The sequence below is a fragment of the Bipolaris oryzae genome (genome assembly GCF_000523455.1).
Source record: "Bipolaris oryzae ATCC 44560 unplaced genomic scaffold scaffold_248, whole genome shotgun sequence".
Lineage (NCBI taxonomy): Eukaryota > Fungi > Ascomycota > Dothideomycetes > Pleosporales > Pleosporaceae > Bipolaris > Bipolaris oryzae.
Genome location: NW_006911524.1, coordinates 1 through 15,222, shown reverse-complemented (window position 1 = coordinate 15,222; position 15,222 = coordinate 1). Strand labels below are relative to the sequence as shown.

General features: G+C 49.6%; 6 protein-coding genes across 6 annotated transcripts; 4 read left to right on the top strand and 2 right to left on the bottom strand.

Moving 5' to 3' along the window:
• Positions 1 to 500: 500 nt before the first annotated feature.
• COCMIDRAFT_108847 (uncharacterized protein) lies at positions 501 to 2,515 on the top strand (the record flags this gene model as incomplete). Its single annotated transcript, XM_007694858.1, has 3 exons — positions 501 to 1,020; positions 1,071 to 1,500; positions 1,549 to 2,515. 3 exons carry the CDS (start codon positions 501 to 503, stop codon positions 2,513 to 2,515), a joined length of 1,917 nt encoding a protein of 638 aa, XP_007693048.1.
• Positions 2,516 to 3,613: 1,098 nt separating this feature from the next.
• Positions 3,614 to 5,524, top strand: COCMIDRAFT_9692 (uncharacterized protein; the record flags this gene model as incomplete). Its single annotated transcript, XM_007694857.1, has 5 exons — positions 3,614 to 4,115; positions 4,177 to 4,445; positions 4,498 to 4,619; positions 4,675 to 5,393; positions 5,457 to 5,524. 5 exons carry the CDS (start codon positions 3,614 to 3,616, stop codon positions 5,522 to 5,524), a joined length of 1,680 nt encoding a protein of 559 aa, XP_007693047.1.
• Positions 5,525 to 5,816: 292 nt separating this feature from the next.
• On the top strand, positions 5,817 to 9,680 carry COCMIDRAFT_9691 (uncharacterized protein; the record flags this gene model as incomplete). Its single annotated transcript, XM_007694856.1, has 1 exon — positions 5,817 to 9,680. One exon carries the CDS (start codon positions 5,817 to 5,819, stop codon positions 9,678 to 9,680), a length of 3,864 nt encoding a protein of 1,287 aa, XP_007693046.1.
• Positions 9,681 to 9,853: 173 nt separating this feature from the next.
• COCMIDRAFT_108852 (uncharacterized protein) lies at positions 9,854 to 11,378 on the bottom strand (the record flags this gene model as incomplete). The annotated part of the gene is made up of 4 exons (XM_007694855.1): positions 9,854 to 9,906; positions 9,964 to 10,564; positions 10,622 to 11,057; positions 11,125 to 11,378. 4 exons carry the CDS (start codon positions 11,376 to 11,378, stop codon positions 9,854 to 9,856), a joined length of 1,344 nt encoding a protein of 447 aa, XP_007693045.1.
• A 482-nt stretch (positions 11,379 to 11,860) lies between these two features.
• COCMIDRAFT_108829 (uncharacterized protein) lies at positions 11,861 to 12,583 on the top strand (the record flags this gene model as incomplete). Its single annotated transcript, XM_007694854.1, has 1 exon — positions 11,861 to 12,583. The coding sequence occupies one exon, from the start codon at positions 11,861 to 11,863 to the stop codon at positions 12,581 to 12,583; it is 723 nt and encodes a 240-aa protein (XP_007693044.1).
• A 273-nt stretch (positions 12,584 to 12,856) lies between these two features.
• COCMIDRAFT_30626 (uncharacterized protein) lies at positions 12,857 to 14,153 on the bottom strand (the record flags this gene model as incomplete). The annotated part of the gene is made up of 4 exons (XM_007694853.1): positions 12,857 to 12,898; positions 12,944 to 13,028; positions 13,455 to 14,080; positions 14,145 to 14,153. The coding sequence occupies 4 exons, from the start codon at positions 14,151 to 14,153 to the stop codon at positions 12,857 to 12,859; spliced, it is 762 nt and encodes a 253-aa protein (XP_007693043.1).
• Between the last annotated feature and the right edge of the window lie 1,069 nt (positions 14,154 to 15,222).

Below are 15,222 nucleotides of genomic sequence, written 5' to 3'. Positions count from 1 at the left end.
TTACCACATGAGTCATGAGTATTCAAAGATAGGAAGGAGACATCTCTCAGTGAATATAGAATACGTAGCACGTCCCAGCGTGCTAGCGTCCTGGTGGTCGCAACAAGCAATCTTCGGTCAAAACTCGGATTTTATTGTCACGCTCGTGATGCGGGAGTCAGTCTCTGCTGACCTAGATATAATTCAGACAGATGTCGATGCACTAAATGTAAAGGAACAGTAACAAAAGAGCAGGACGTAAGAATACCGGTCAAGTGTGGCGTTTGTGGCTGGTGAGGCTACCACTAGTGTGTTTGACTCAAGTGCCCCTCCAGAGCATTGATAGAGCCCCTCCAAGCTGCACACGAGCTGCATCGTAGCCAACACACCACTTAGCAGGTAAGTTACAACACTTGACGCAGATTTCTAAGTACCAACCAGTATCAACATTGGTGAAAATTCTCTGAAAACATTCCGAGCATATCTTTTCGACACTAGCAAAGATCTGACATCGCGCAGACATGTCTGAACCCTCAGCTACAGCACCCCCGCCCAACGAGGAGGAGAAGGGCCCCTCCAAGCGTGCCCTTGAAAAAGCCGCGAAAAAGGCTGCTGCAAAGGCAAAAAAGGCCGAGCATGCCCTGCGACCCAAAGAGCAGGCAAAGCCTAGCGCAAAGAGCGAGCCGACCAGTATCTTCTCCGAAGGCTGGCTGAAGCGCATTTACGAAGAGAAGCCTGTCGCAGAAGTCCGCACTCGTTTCCCACCCGAGCCAAATGGATTCCTTCACATTGGACACGCAAAGGCAATTGCAGTAGACTTTGGTTTCGCAAAGCACCACAATGGCAAGTGCTATCTGCGCTACGATGACACCAACCCCGAGAAGGAAGATGAGATCTATTTCACGGCAATCCTGGACGTTGTCAAGTGGCTAGGATTCGAGCCTTGGAAGATCACCTACAGTAGCGACAATTTCGACAAGCTGTACGAGCTGGCAGAACAGCTAATCAACAAAGATGGCGCATATGTCTGCCACTGTTCTCGTAGGTCTAGCCACAAATATCTGAACGTCCCAGATCTGACCAGCATACAGGAGAGGAAATCAACAACCAGCGTGGCGGACCCGACAACCGCGGCAAACGCTATGCTTGTGCCCACCGCACGCGACCCATTGAAGAGTCCATCACCGAATTCCAAGCAATGCGCGACGGCAAATACAAGGCTGGAGAGGCATTCCTCCGAATGAAGCAAAAGTTGACGGATCCAGACGAGGGCAACCCGCAGATGTGGGATCTTCCAGCCTACCGCGTTGTAAAGGAAAATTACCACCACAGGACAGGCGACAAGTGGAGAATCTACCCTACATACGACTTTACCCACTGTATCTGTGATGCTCTGGAAGGCATTACCCATTCCATGTGTACTGTCGAATTCCGCCAGTCCCGTGTTTCTTACGACTGGCTGCTGGAGCAACTGGACATGAAGATCCCTAAGTCGGAAGAGAAGGGACCCATGCAAAGAGAGTGAGTGTGCTTATTGCTCTCTGAGTTTCGTGTTACTAAGAACAGCAGATTTGGCCGTCTCAGCGTCGGCGGTACGATTTTGTCGAAGCGACGCATCCTTCAGCTCGTCGAGGGAACAGAATTCGAAAAGAAGAATGCCGATGGCACAGTTGAGACAAAGAAGATCCCACCAGCGGTGCGAGGGTGGGATGATCCTCGCCTCTTTACCATGGTCGCTCTCCGTCGCCGCGGTATTCCAGCCAAGGCTATGCTCAACTTTGTCGACGAGCTCGGTGTCACAGATGCACTCTCTGAAATTGAGCCTCCGCGTTTCGAAGCCTCCATTAGGAAGCATCTGGAGCGGACTGTGCCGCGCCAGATGCTGGTACTTGATCCCATCAAAGTCACCATCGAAGACTTTGCTGCCGAGGACGAGCAGGAGCTTACTGTGCCATACGACCCAAAGGGCACGATTCCAGGAGAGCGAAAAGTCAAGGTTGGCAATGCAGTCTACATAGATCGCACTGACTTCAGAGAGGAAGATAGTGCAGACTACTTCCGTCTGGCACCCAACAAGGCTGTTGGTTTGTACAATGTGCCATTTCCGATTCGCGCTACATCCTTCTCCAAAGACGAAAATGGCAATGTCACCGAGATCAAAGCAGTCAAAGCCCCAGTCGCTGAGAAGCCAAAAGCGTACATTCAGTGGGTGGATGCAGCAACTGCTGTGCCTGTCACTGCACGTCTGTATAACTCGCTCTTCAAGACCGAGTCACCAAATACGTTAGACTGGAAAACGGGAGGCTGGGCGGACGATCTTAACCCGAACTCCGAGATCATCTACAGTAAGGCTGTCATCGAGAAGGGCATCAGGAACCTCATCAGTGAGACATCATTAGATTTGAGCGGTTCTTCCGACGCTCTTGTCCGTTTCCAGGCCCTGCGCACGGCCTACTTCTGTGTTGACATCGATTCGACGGAGAATAATATTGTGCTCAATCAGATTGTGAGTCTTAGAGAAGACAAGGGAAAATAAGATTCTAGGACCTCCTGTTTAAATATAGATTAGAGCTTCGAGCGCAGTGGGCGTGTAATCAGGGGGCGCTGCGAGAGTGAAAGGAATAGCTCCACTGCTTAGTGTGCCTGTCTTTCGATGCTGTTGGTTAGGAACTACCACACTGTTGCCTCCACATCCTCTTCCTTGTATCTCTTGGCAAATCAAGTCATCTCTAGAGATTAGTATACATTTGCAACGCTGCTTCAACTTCAGCGTATATCCACAAGTGTGTGGGGGCCAAATGGGGGTGGCGGTATCATTGGCTTGATACCGCTGCTAGCTCTGCTGCGTCAGCTTGGCCACCCGCTTCAACGCCTGTCTACAGCCGTCCGGCCATTTCCCAGATTGCTGTTTAACGGAATATTTTTCCCAGAAAAGGCTCAGTTCCGCAAAAGTGGTGCCATCATTCGTGACCAGTTGAACTGCATCACCATCAGTCATGTTGTCCAGCTGCGCGCATCACGCTATTTCATGGAAAGGTGCTAAAATGTATTCGGATACACGATGCAGACATTGAAGTTAGTTGACACAAGTCGCAGACTTTCTTTTAACAAGAAAAACTCGGAAAAAGACTGTCATTTAGGATACTCCCTCTTTGACTTGAATCGTCACCTATAGTTCCGCGAGTGGGCGAAATTTGGATTCGGGTCGTTCCGAGGCTACATTATGCATTTAGACTATTCTCCAATCACAAGACAACTTACACGCCGTTCAAGCCCACCCCGCTGCCATAATCAACCGGATGTTTAGATAATCCATTGTTGCCACGAACACGACCCGTCTCTCATCATCACCGATGATTCTGGTCGGAAATATTAGATCCAAATTTTCGCGCATCATCCTGGTCAAGGGAGCGATTAGACATCGACTGAAAGCAGTCGCCTTAGTGACAATATCCACACCGTTTTTACCTTACAATATTCGTTGTACCCTGGGCTATGCCTTTCCTTGTAGCTGGATAGGGTATCGACTTCCATGATGATAGACGCACCAAATCAGTCAAACAGTATCTCGAATCCGGCCAGCCCTTCCTCACCGCCAGACCAGCCGCCGGAAAGAGATAGTTCAGTCGCAACCATGGCCCGGCAATACGAGTTCTTCGTGACGACGACAAAGCCACATCTCCCAAACGGAGCCGAACGGGGCATGATCCGTCGACTAGTTATGCGCAACTTCTTCGATACGAAAACACCTATGCCGCAGATGGATATTCCAGAGCAAAGCTCAGCAACTACTGTCATGGCAAGAAACCAACTAAGTAATCGGTTTCGAATCCAAAGATCAACACACGACAATGCAACAAAAGGCGGAAAACTAATGTTAAGGAATGGAAAAGGCAGAAGCAAGGGAAAGAGACGTTTGTCGCCTATAGGGACGACAGAGGCCTATTCCATGGATCAAATAACAAGAAAAGGATACTATATGGAAAAAGATGCAAAAGAAAGATCGAGAGAGGGAACAGTCGAATCGGTACTGAAGATTCCCAAGTTACGGATAGATCCAAGCGCTCACCGTATCGATCCTTTTGACATCTTGCCGATACCTGGGACACGACATTTTGATATGTTATTTCAGCTATGTACGTGTGACTTAAAATACGGACTCCTTGCAAGTGAATTTCTATGCTGATATTTCCTCAGATAAAAGTGCGCCTAAAACTAATTCCATTGCGATTGACGCAAAGAACACATGGCCAGCCTGGGCCATCCATGACGCTGGCCTCTTACACGCTACGTTAGCAACGTGGGCGATATACGGTGTGCTCGCAAAAGGCCTCACCGAGCTACATTGCTGTCATCTCAAGCACAAAAGTGACGCAATCAACGCTATTAGTTCAAAGCTCACGGAGCCTGATGGAGTCGTCTCAGACAAGGTCATTGGCACTGTCTTGACACTTGCAAATTTTGAGGTTAGACCCTATCTTCAGTCTTGGTCACGGCACGTCTGCTGACTATAGTTAGAATCTTTTCGGAGCATACGATACCGCTCAAATGCATTTAATGGCTCTAAATCAAATGTTGACTGCGAGGGGAGGTTTATTCGCGATAGGGCACAACGATGGTTTGCTGCGCGGCATTTTATGGTGAGCTCCCAGTACATAAGAGAATCGATCTCTTTGCTGAGACGTACATCGCTAGGACAGATTTCCATACCGCTGCTGCTTTCCGGACACCACCTTCATTCCCGCTTGTGTGCCTTGATCCAGATGCACCTCTACTTCCCGACGAACTCATGGAAGAAGCGGCGTACAAATCACCCACATCACCGCTTCAGTTGTCACTTGCTGCGACAGAGTGTTTCAATATCTTTTACCGGTTACACCGAATCGCCCTGGCCATGTCCTCGCATTGGTCGGGAAAGGTCTCCCGACTTACGCTAAGCAACCTCCTCTACCATATGCAACACATTGTTCTCTCTGTCCCTGATCGATCGCGTAACTTTATAGAGTTTGACAGAGAAGTCCAAGCCGGCAGGAATGAGGGCGAAGAGGACCAAAGGAAGAGGGCAGACGCAGCAAGTGTGGTCGAGGGTCTTCTTGCTGCAACTCTCATCTTTGTGTATAGTGCCTTGCGGGGACTACCGAACAATGCAAAAATATTTTCCATTCTCCTGGGTCGGCTGCGCATTGCCATCGATCGGCCCGGAACTTCAGTCGTAGAGGTATGGGGGCGCGAAAAGAACCTGAAGATGCTAGTCTGGGTGCTGGTGGTGGCATGTTCTATTGTAACATCGGATGAAGATCGCGCTTGGTGGATTTCGAAGCTTTCTGACGTGTGTGGTATACTGGGGATTGAACGCCAGGTTGAGCTGGAAGATGCCATGCAACATATAGCCTGGATTGATATATTTTTCAATCGTAAACTAGAGAGGATATGGGATGATATCACGCGGTAGTTAATTACAATAAAAAACATGTTAGTTGGAGCTTCCAAGGAAGACACGCAGGGCACATTCAAGGTTGAGCAAAGACATATCGGAGGAGGATAGACAAATGGTGTATCTAATAACCGTGATGTGTAGAAGATAGTGGCGCTGTTGGCTCTTCTGTAAATCTCCAATCAAAGCATCCTGTTATATCTGTGTCAAGTAATTTTGAATGCACAAAGAGTATTAACAGCAGGGTGCGTTTCGCGCTAGTCCTCATCCGGCGTCTAGTGGTGAAGTTCCCCGACACGTGGGTCGGGAAAACTAGTGCCGACGCCTACGCGATGGCGATTGCGGCGGGCATTAAACTCGGATTTGAAAGACTGACGTTCGTTTGAACACGACACCACCAACGATGGCGCCGCTTGTCGACAACCCCCAGATCAAGCAGGCCAGCCTGCACAACCCGCTGCCATTGCAGCTGCATACCTATATCTGGCCCTTTCTGATAATATGGCCAGCCTTCTCGGCCATATACTTTTCGCCCCAGCGCTATGAACAGTACATTCAGTCGTCGGAATGGACTTTTGTCTGGATTGCCACCATCACCACATTCCAGTCGCTGTTCTGGCTCATGACGCACTGGAATGTTAACCTCAAGAGCGCTTTCACCACCACCTCGGCCAGCGACGTGCGCAGCGCCCAGCTTATTAAAGTGCAGCCCATCAAGAACGCCGGCGCTGCCGAGATTGTCAATTTGGTTCGCGACAACGTTGGCGGGAAACCCAACATCTCCTTCCTCTTCCAAAAGCGACGTTTCCTCTACGACGCCGACAAGGGCTCCTTCGCCCCACTCGCTTACGCCCTCGATACTGAGCCCAAGCCGCAGCTCAAGACGTTCCAGCAGGCACAGGGCCTCACCTCCCCCGCCGAGATCGAGCGCCTGCAGCAGCACTATGGCGACAATGCATTCGATATCCCCGTCCCCACATTTACCGAGCTGTTCAAGGAGCACGCTGTCGCCCCTTTCTTCGTCTTTCAGGTTTTCTGCGTTGGGTTGTGGATGCTCGATGAATACTGGTACTACTCCCTCTTCACACTCTTCATGCTGGTCGTTTTCGAGAGTACTGTTGTGTGGCAGAGACAGAGAACACTGAATGAGTTCCGCGGCATGAGCATCAAGCCTTATGAGATTTTGGCATACAGACAGAAACAATGGCAGGAGATTATGAGCGACAAGCTGCTTCCGGGCGATGTTGTCAGCGTTGGCAGGACCAAGGAAGACTCTGGCGTCGCATGCGACATGCTCCTACTTGAGGGCTCAGCTATCGTTAACGAGGCTATGCTGTCAGGAGAGAGTACTCCAGTGCTCAAGGAATCGGTACAACTCCGACCAGGCGATGCGCGCATTGAGCCCGAGGGTCTGGACAAGAACTCGTTCCTCTGGGGTGGCACCAAGGTTCTTCAAGTCTCACATGGAAGCAATGTTGAGGAAGATGGCGCTGTTGTCCCCAAACTTGCATCTGGCGTCCCCCCACCCCCGGACAAGGGCGCTGTTGCTGTCGTTGTAAAGACTGGATTCGAAACCAACCAAGGAAGCCTTGTCAGGACCATGATCTTCGCTACCGAGCGTGTATCCGCCAACAATGTCGAAGCCCTCTTCTTCATCCTCTTCCTTACCGTCTTCGCTGTCGCCGCTTCGTGGTATGTATGGCAAGAGGGTGTCAGACTAGACCGTCAGCGCAACAAGCTCCTCCTCGACTGTGTTCTTATTGTTACGAGCGTCGTCCCTCCGGAACTTCCCATGGAACTCAGTTTGGCGGTTAATACTTCCCTTGCTGCCCTTAGCAAGTATGCCATCTTTTGTACCGAGCCATTCCGTATTCCCTTTGCTGGCCAGGTTGACGTAGCTTGCTTTGACAAGACCGGTACTCTGACTGGTGAGGATCTGGTTGTTGATGGTATTGCTGGACTATCCCTAGGACAGACTGGTGCTACAGTCGCGCCAGATGGCGCGCACACAGATCTCGCAAGGGTTACGGATGTTGGTACTGAGACTACATTGGTGCTTGCCTCTGCTCACGCTCTGGTAAAACTTGATGATGGCGAGACCGTGGGCGAACCCATGGAAAAGGCCACTCTTCAATCCCTTGGCTGGAAGCTTGGAGCCAAAGATACCCTTCAAGCGACAACCACTACCGCCAGATCTCACGCCGAGCTTGTTCAAATTCGCCGTCGTTTCCAATTCTCATCCGCCCTAAAGCGCCAGAGTTCCGTAGCTACCGTCCTCGTCAACAATAACAAAACTGGACGTAAGGTTAAGAGCACAATCGCTGCAGTCAAGGGTGCGCCCGAGACCATCCGTAAGATGTTGGTCAACACACCCCCACACTACGAGGAAACCTTCAAACACTTTACCCGTAACGGTGGCCGTGTACTGGCCCTAGCATACAAGTTCCTATCTGATGATGGAGAGTGGGGCCAGAATCGCATCAACGACCTCAAGCGTGAGCAGGTTGAATCTGACCTGCACTTTGCCGGCTTCCTTGTACTTCAATGTCCTCTCAAGCCTGACGCTATAGAGGCTGTCCGCTCCCTGAACGAGTCCAGCCACCGTGTTGTCATGATCACTGGTGACAATCCCCTTACTGCTGTCCACGTCGCTAAGCAGGTTGAGATCGTTGATCGCGAATGCTATATCCTTGACGCACCTGAAAACGACGATTCTGGCGAGAAGCTTGTCTGGCGTAGCGTCGACGACAAGCTCAGTATTCCTGTTGACCCGACTAAGCCGCTGGATGCCGAGATCTTGAAAACCAAAGATATCTGTCTCACTGGATATGCGCTCTCTAAATTCACCGGTCAGCCTGGATGGAACCAAATCCTGCGATACACCTGGGTTTACGCTCGTGTTTCACCGAAGCAAAAGGAGGAGATTCTTCTTGGCCTCAAGGATCGTGGTTACACTACTCTTATGGCTGGTGACGGTACCAATGATGTCGGTGCTTTGAAGCAGGCTCATATTGGTGTTGCTCTTCTCAACGGTACCCGTGAGGATCTCGACAAGATCGGTGAACACTTCCGCAACACGCAGATGAAGAACGTCTACGAGAAGCAGTGCAATCTTATGCAGCGCTTCAACCAGCCTCAACCTCCTGTCCCGATCATGATTGCTCATCTATACCCGCCAGGCCCGACCAACCCGCATTACGAGAAGGCAATGGAGGCTCAAGCCAAGAAGAAGGGTCTACTCCCTGCCGCCAACGGATCCGCTCCAACTGAACAGCCTGGTCAGGTCCAACCTGCTCAAACTGCTACCAACTTTGCCCAGCAAATGCAAGAAAAGATGATGGCCCAGGAAATGGAAGAGCTTGCTGGTGAGCCCCCGACTATTAAGCTCGGTGACGCCTCTGTTGCTGCACCTTTTACTTCCAAGCTTGCCAACGTCGTCGCCATTCCCAACATCATCCGTCAAGGTCGCTGCACGCTTGTTGCTACAATTCAGATGTACAAGATTCTCGCTCTCAACTGTTTGATCTCTGCCTACAGTTTGTCAGTCCTCTACCTCGATGGTATCAAATTTGGCGATGGCCAAGTCACCATCTCAGGAATGATGATGAGCGTTTGTTTCCTCTCCATCTCTCGTGCAAAGACCGTTGAGGCTCTATCAAAGGAACGCCCCCAGTCCAACATCTTCAACACCTACATTATTGGATCCGTGTTGGGCCAGTTTGCCATTCATATCATCACTCTCATCTACGTCAGCCAGTATGTGCAGCGCGTCGAGCCCAAGGATCCCAACCCAGATTTGGAAAAGGAGTTTGAACCATCGTTGCTCAACTCGGCCATCTACCTGCTCCAGCTCATTCAGCAAATCTCTACCTTTGCCATTAACTACCAGGGTCGTCCTTTCCGTGAGTCTATCCGCGAAAACAAGGGCATGTACTGGGGCCTTGTCTCCGTTTCTGGTGTCGCATTCTCCTGCGCTACCGAGTTCATTCCAGAGCTGAATGAGAGGCTTAAGCTGGTTCCCTTTACTACCGACTTCAAGATTATGATCACTACCATTATGGCTTTTGATTTTGTCGCCTGTTACATCATTGAGAAGAGCCTCAAATTCTTCTTCTCGGATAACAAGCCCAAGGATATTGCGGTCAGGCGCCCAGACCAGTTGGAAAGAGAGATTGCAAGGAAGAAGGATGAGGAGCTGCAGGCGCAGAGGAAGAAGAACGAGGAGGCGGTTGCAATGGCTGAGGCCAAGGGGTTGATTAAGCGGTAGACGAGGGAAAGGTTAGAGTCGTGTAGGGGTAATCTAACTAGGTAATATACAAGTATAGATGTCGTTTTCTCCGCTCAAATGTTGCTTTCAATAATTCGTGACTCTATTCGGTTGTGTAAACGGACAGTGTTTGCATTACCACTCAACAAGGCCCGTTGTTCTCTATACGCCAATCACGCTTTACTCGCGCGCGGCTCACAAACCACGAGATAAGGATGAACAGCAGCTACATCAAGTCAGCACAGAATCTCCAAAGACAATACCAAATCACTATCAAACTTACCACTGACAAAAAGCCGTCCAGTCTTGACATCATGTCTCACCGTGGTACTCCCACTCAAAACCTTGGACTCTTTATCCTCAATCACCTTCTCAACCCTATACTCCGCGCTCTCCTTACCCTCCTCACTCCCTATCTTCCGAATACGCCAGATCGTCACAGGCGAAATCTCATTATACGGATCCGAAAACGACTTCCCCGTCTGTGCCAAGCTCGGGAATCCAGCCACGTACAAATCTCCCTTCGCGTCGGGCGAAATGTTGTCGAGCGGCATGCCGACGTTGATAATTTCGAGCAGACGCAGCGTGTAGTTGTTTTGGGGGTCGAGGGCGAAGACGCGGACTTGGCCGTCGATGGCACTGGGGATGTAGAAGAGGTTGTCGGTGCCGCGGGTGAGGCCGTTGGGGAATTTGAGGTGCGGTCTAGGGATTATAAAGCTTAGGAAGCGCTTGAGGTAAGGCATGTATGGGGGTGAGTCTGAGGCGGCGGTGGTTTTGAGGGTTGATTCGTCGACTTCGTTGCCGGAGTAGGCGGGGTGGCAGGGCCCGGTGCCAGGGCAATATGCGATGTTTCCGCCCCCGATGAAGTAGTCGAATTCGCGGCGCTGGGGGAATTTCTGTTCAGCTTTTTCTACCTGCTAGACTGGGAGATTGGAACTTACCAGGCCGAGTTTTACGGAGTGATCGTTGGTCACGAGAAACGCACCGGATCCATCGCCTAACGCTGCAACGCGGTTCGGGGTCCAAATTTCACTCGAGAAGACCGTGCGGACATGGCGCATGGTTTCTTGACCCTTCTTCATTTCGAAAACCTCGATGGTGGAGTTATCGCCCGTCTTGAATGCGTCAATGATGTCGTTGGATGGTCCGACGGGAGGGCGTTGGTTGACAAAATAGAATTGGATAGTGTCATCGTCCAGGATGAGAGCGTCGAAACCGAGGAGATCAAGATCCGTGTTACCCGTGGCTCCTATGTAGTTGCCGGTTGGCTTGATAGAACGGAGATTGAAGAGGCCATCCGCTCCAGGATTATCAATATCTAGGGCGATGAGTTCAGAGCCCCCAGGCCGACGTCCAGTTACATTGACTTGATTCATCCTGCTTCATGTCAGTCCTGATCCTAAGGTATGATCTTGTTTTTCGATTGGAAAATTATGTGACCTACGCTTGGTTCCAAGCCATTCTTCCCGATGTTCCCGCACATGCCGCATACAATGTGCGTCCCTTATCGTCAAGCCAGATATCCTCACAGGCCTCCAGCCTAGGATGCTCGACACGCCTGCAAGAATACGGAAACTCATCTATATCTTGCATCACTCGACCAACACCGAAAGTGGTCACAAGAAGATCTTTGAGGTAAATTTGATAAAAGGATGCTCCCCACGCTACTACGAGAGCGAGGAGCACCGCCTTGCTCATGAAAGCCATGTTCTATTTCACCAGATGTGCAGAAGAAAAAGAGGGAGAAGGTGAGAGGAAAGGAAAACACGAAAAGATGAGGTGATATTTAGAGCTGAGACCTAGCAAGCTCAGCGAAAGTTCAACGCTGTTACCTAGAGAGTTACAGCTATGTCGGGAGGCTGTACATAAGCGGCCAACGCCTCAGCCCCAATCAGACCCTGGTGTGACCCACACATCGTACGTGGGGGCCAAAGCGTCTATCAGGAATATGGTCCATGGCGTCTTTATACGTGTCATGTGACCCGGCGAAGGTTTACAATTGTAACAACAAGAGACTGAGCGGAGATAAAGATGACGGTGCTAGTTGTCGATGATGCCTGACGTCACAGGGTCGCTGAGACATCTCCCGAGGTCCGTTCCGCTAACGCGAGACGATGTCCAAACGCAAAGACTTCAACACTCAACAACGGCAGCCAGATCACAGTTGTTGAATCTCCAAAATGACGAGGTCAGCATCCTTTGATGTGATAGGTACTTGTTTCGGGTTCTCCGCCCCAATCCAAGCCATCCACTCCCGTCTGGGCCCGAAACTCAAGACCGCCGATGTGGACCCAAAAACGCTTTTCTTTTCCTGGTTCTATGCTGCGCAGCGCGACTTTACATATGTATCCATGACCGGATCCTACGTCCCAATTGCGCAAGTCCTGAAATCGACCTTCCGGCGCGCGTGTGCCGTGGTAGATCTACCCACCGATGCTGTTACCGATGAGGATCTAGAGGAGATCATGAAGGCATTCAGGAGCATGGGGCCAAGAGAAGGCCTCAAGGCATGCTTCGATGGGTTGAGGGAAGCTGGGTGGGAAGTCTATGGTGTGACCAACGGCGGATCAGAGACGTCGCTGAATTACTACCACAGCGCGGGTATTGAGCTCGATGCCGACCATTTGCTAAGTTGCGATGCGATACAAGTTGCGAAGCCTGATGTCCGAGTTTATGAGAACGCCAATCAGTACATTTCTAAGAGATTACAAGGGAAAGAGGAAGGGGAAAGGTGGTTTGTTGCAGCGCATGCGTGGGATTTGATTGCAGCGAGGAAGGCGGGGTTTAAGACAGCCTATCTTACACTTGAGGAACACGACCCTTGTACCGACGTGTTTGGGGAATTTGATCTGTACGCGTCCAGCATGGTTGAGTTGCTGCGTAAGCTGGAAGAGCTCAAGTGAAGGGGTCATTAATAGTCGAGCATGACTTAGCTTAGTAGAATGAGCATTTGTACCGTCGTGATTATAGATGGCATGCAGCTGAGGTACTGAACATATAGAGGTTCAAATAAACTCAGTGAGATATCAAAAATATTTAGCTTTTGAAGCTGAGCGCGACTTTACTGCGTTCATTTCTGATGTGGGAAAGTTTCGGTACGTTCCTCAAAAGCTAGGTGGTGATTGTTACAATCTCCGATCTTTTCGGAAGAGCAAACGGGTGGATCCGATATGATGTCAAATGCGGAGAGAGAGGTCACAAAGGCCATTGTGTTTTGACTAGATAGATGAAGAAGAGCGTTGATAAGAAATATAACTACATACTGGTTGTTGTGCCAATAATGCGAAATAAGAGGGGATACGGGGAGTATACGAGGGCTGGAGTAGGAATGGTTCAAACTGATTGTGTCTAGAAGTTGAGAGCTAGTGTGAGAATTGCATAAGTGCTGGAATGACTGTTGGGTACATTTAAAACCGTCTGCTATAATCTAACTACGAGCATAATCAGTGTGTGTCCGCTATCCACTTAGCCACAAGGACTACGATTAGATATCGCTTGCTATTTGATACTTGGTATCAAAATGATAGTTGTCCTTGATTTGTAGCGCAATACATCATTCTCTGGAAAATCGCTCTACTAGAGGTAGTTTGGGCAATGCGAATCATGCAAGGCTATAAAGCTTCGAATTGTGACACGCTTTTGGTGCTCAGGTCGGGAACTTCGGGTGAGCTACAATACGCCTCCAACCACAGTAGCTAGCCACGTATATGTCGATCTTTTCCAGGGATCCAAGTTTCAACATCATTAAGATCAAGCCTGTTTTTCAAAACATACATAATGAAGTCGCTGCAGTGCATGATATGACTCTCCTTGTCGCTCCAACTTTCGAGACGTTTCCCCGTGAACCCAGTTCGAAACTGCTTTCGCCATGTGAACATGCAGTGGGCGACATGCCATTCCAATGTCGAATAATAGTCTTTACCTATTTTTGCATACGTATCAATCTCTGTCGTGTTGATACGGATGTACGAGTGGCTGGGATGTTGTGTAGGATCATCCACTCGTCGGAAATATGGCCACGTCCCATCCGGTTCTGATCCCGAGCTTTCGAATTCGGAAACGATTTCGTCGTCGATACAGCTTCTTGGTAGCCAGTCAACGGCAAGGTGATCGTAAATGCAGCCCATCGCGATGGCCTCTGCATCTGAGGTGCCGCACCAACAGATTGACGGTTTGGAATATGTCTGGATCAGATGGAACAGCCGGGAGGATGCATCGAACATGCCCCAGAGTGCCAGAGGAAAGATAACGGCGAGGAATACACAAGCTGATAGGCTTCGCCTGATGGAAGAGCTTCTCCTGTAACCGTTTTTCGGCTTCTTGTGTATAGGCTCATGATCAAGACTAAGATGTTTGCATTCGTCAAGCTCGTCTAAAAGGCCTACGCTTTGCTCTTGTTCCTAGAGATAAGGCTTAATAAAATCTAAAAAATGTCGACAAATTTCATTTGCAGGAATTTCTTACCTCCGTCATTCTCGGTTTTCCTATACTTCGATGCAAAATCTTAGGGTTCAATCATCGAAGAAATGGAACATTAAGTAGGTTTGAATAGGTTTCTCTTATGACCTGGGACTTCTTATAGTAAAACAACTCTCAATCTGAGTTAACAAGCGGCTAATATTTACTAGACAAATTTCCAGTATAATTATTTGATCGAAGAGGGGTTTTACTAAATTGAACGAAGAATTTGGTTACGTTGGAAGATCTCATTAGATTTTATCTGCGGAAGATGAAATGTAAAGCTTCCCTAACGCTACGTGTTTCCTTCATCTTCATGCGATTAACGGCCTGTTAATTTGTCCGTTTTCGGTACCCGTTTTGTTGCCCTTCCGCGCTTACAGCTTCGGCAAGGGAGGTTAGCTAGCCTCTATCCAGATTAGGATGAAAAGCGGATGGGTTATTCGTCTAGAGTTCCGTTTCATAGTTCATACATAGCAGGCTAGGCCGCTACAACTACCGGCAAAATAGAGTCTCCAGCGAGAGATAGAGGTGACGAACTCTAGGTAAAGAAGAGATTTCTGTTTCGCCTACAATAAAGGGAACATGGAGTTGACCAGCACTAAACAGGGCCGATACTAATAGGCGAGCGCTAACACAACTGAGCCCTGTCTAGTGGCGTCTGGATGTATCTCTTACCAAACCCGACGCTACATCCGTATTCGGTTTTTTAACGGAGCCCCGATCTTGTACAAGATATAGAAAAGCAGACATGGCCGAAAAGTCCCTTACTGAACGCAACGTGGTTTCCGCCTCCGGCATCTTGACGGAACCCGGATCGGGTTTAGTAGACGCAAAACGGAGACGGAGATGAATGGGCCTTTGGAATGAATTTTGGAAGGTGTTGCGAATTTTGATTGCATCGTGCTGGACAATCATGCAGGCCGGTGCCCGAACGACAAGTAACGTGACGGATAAGCGAGTCGGTCAGGCAAGCGAGTCGGTCACCCTACCAACTTTGCGCACCCACCACACCTTTGCCTACAATGCCTCCAAGCCACGCTTCTCAGTCAATTTCTCACGAGGCAGATATTCAGCTTGCTCT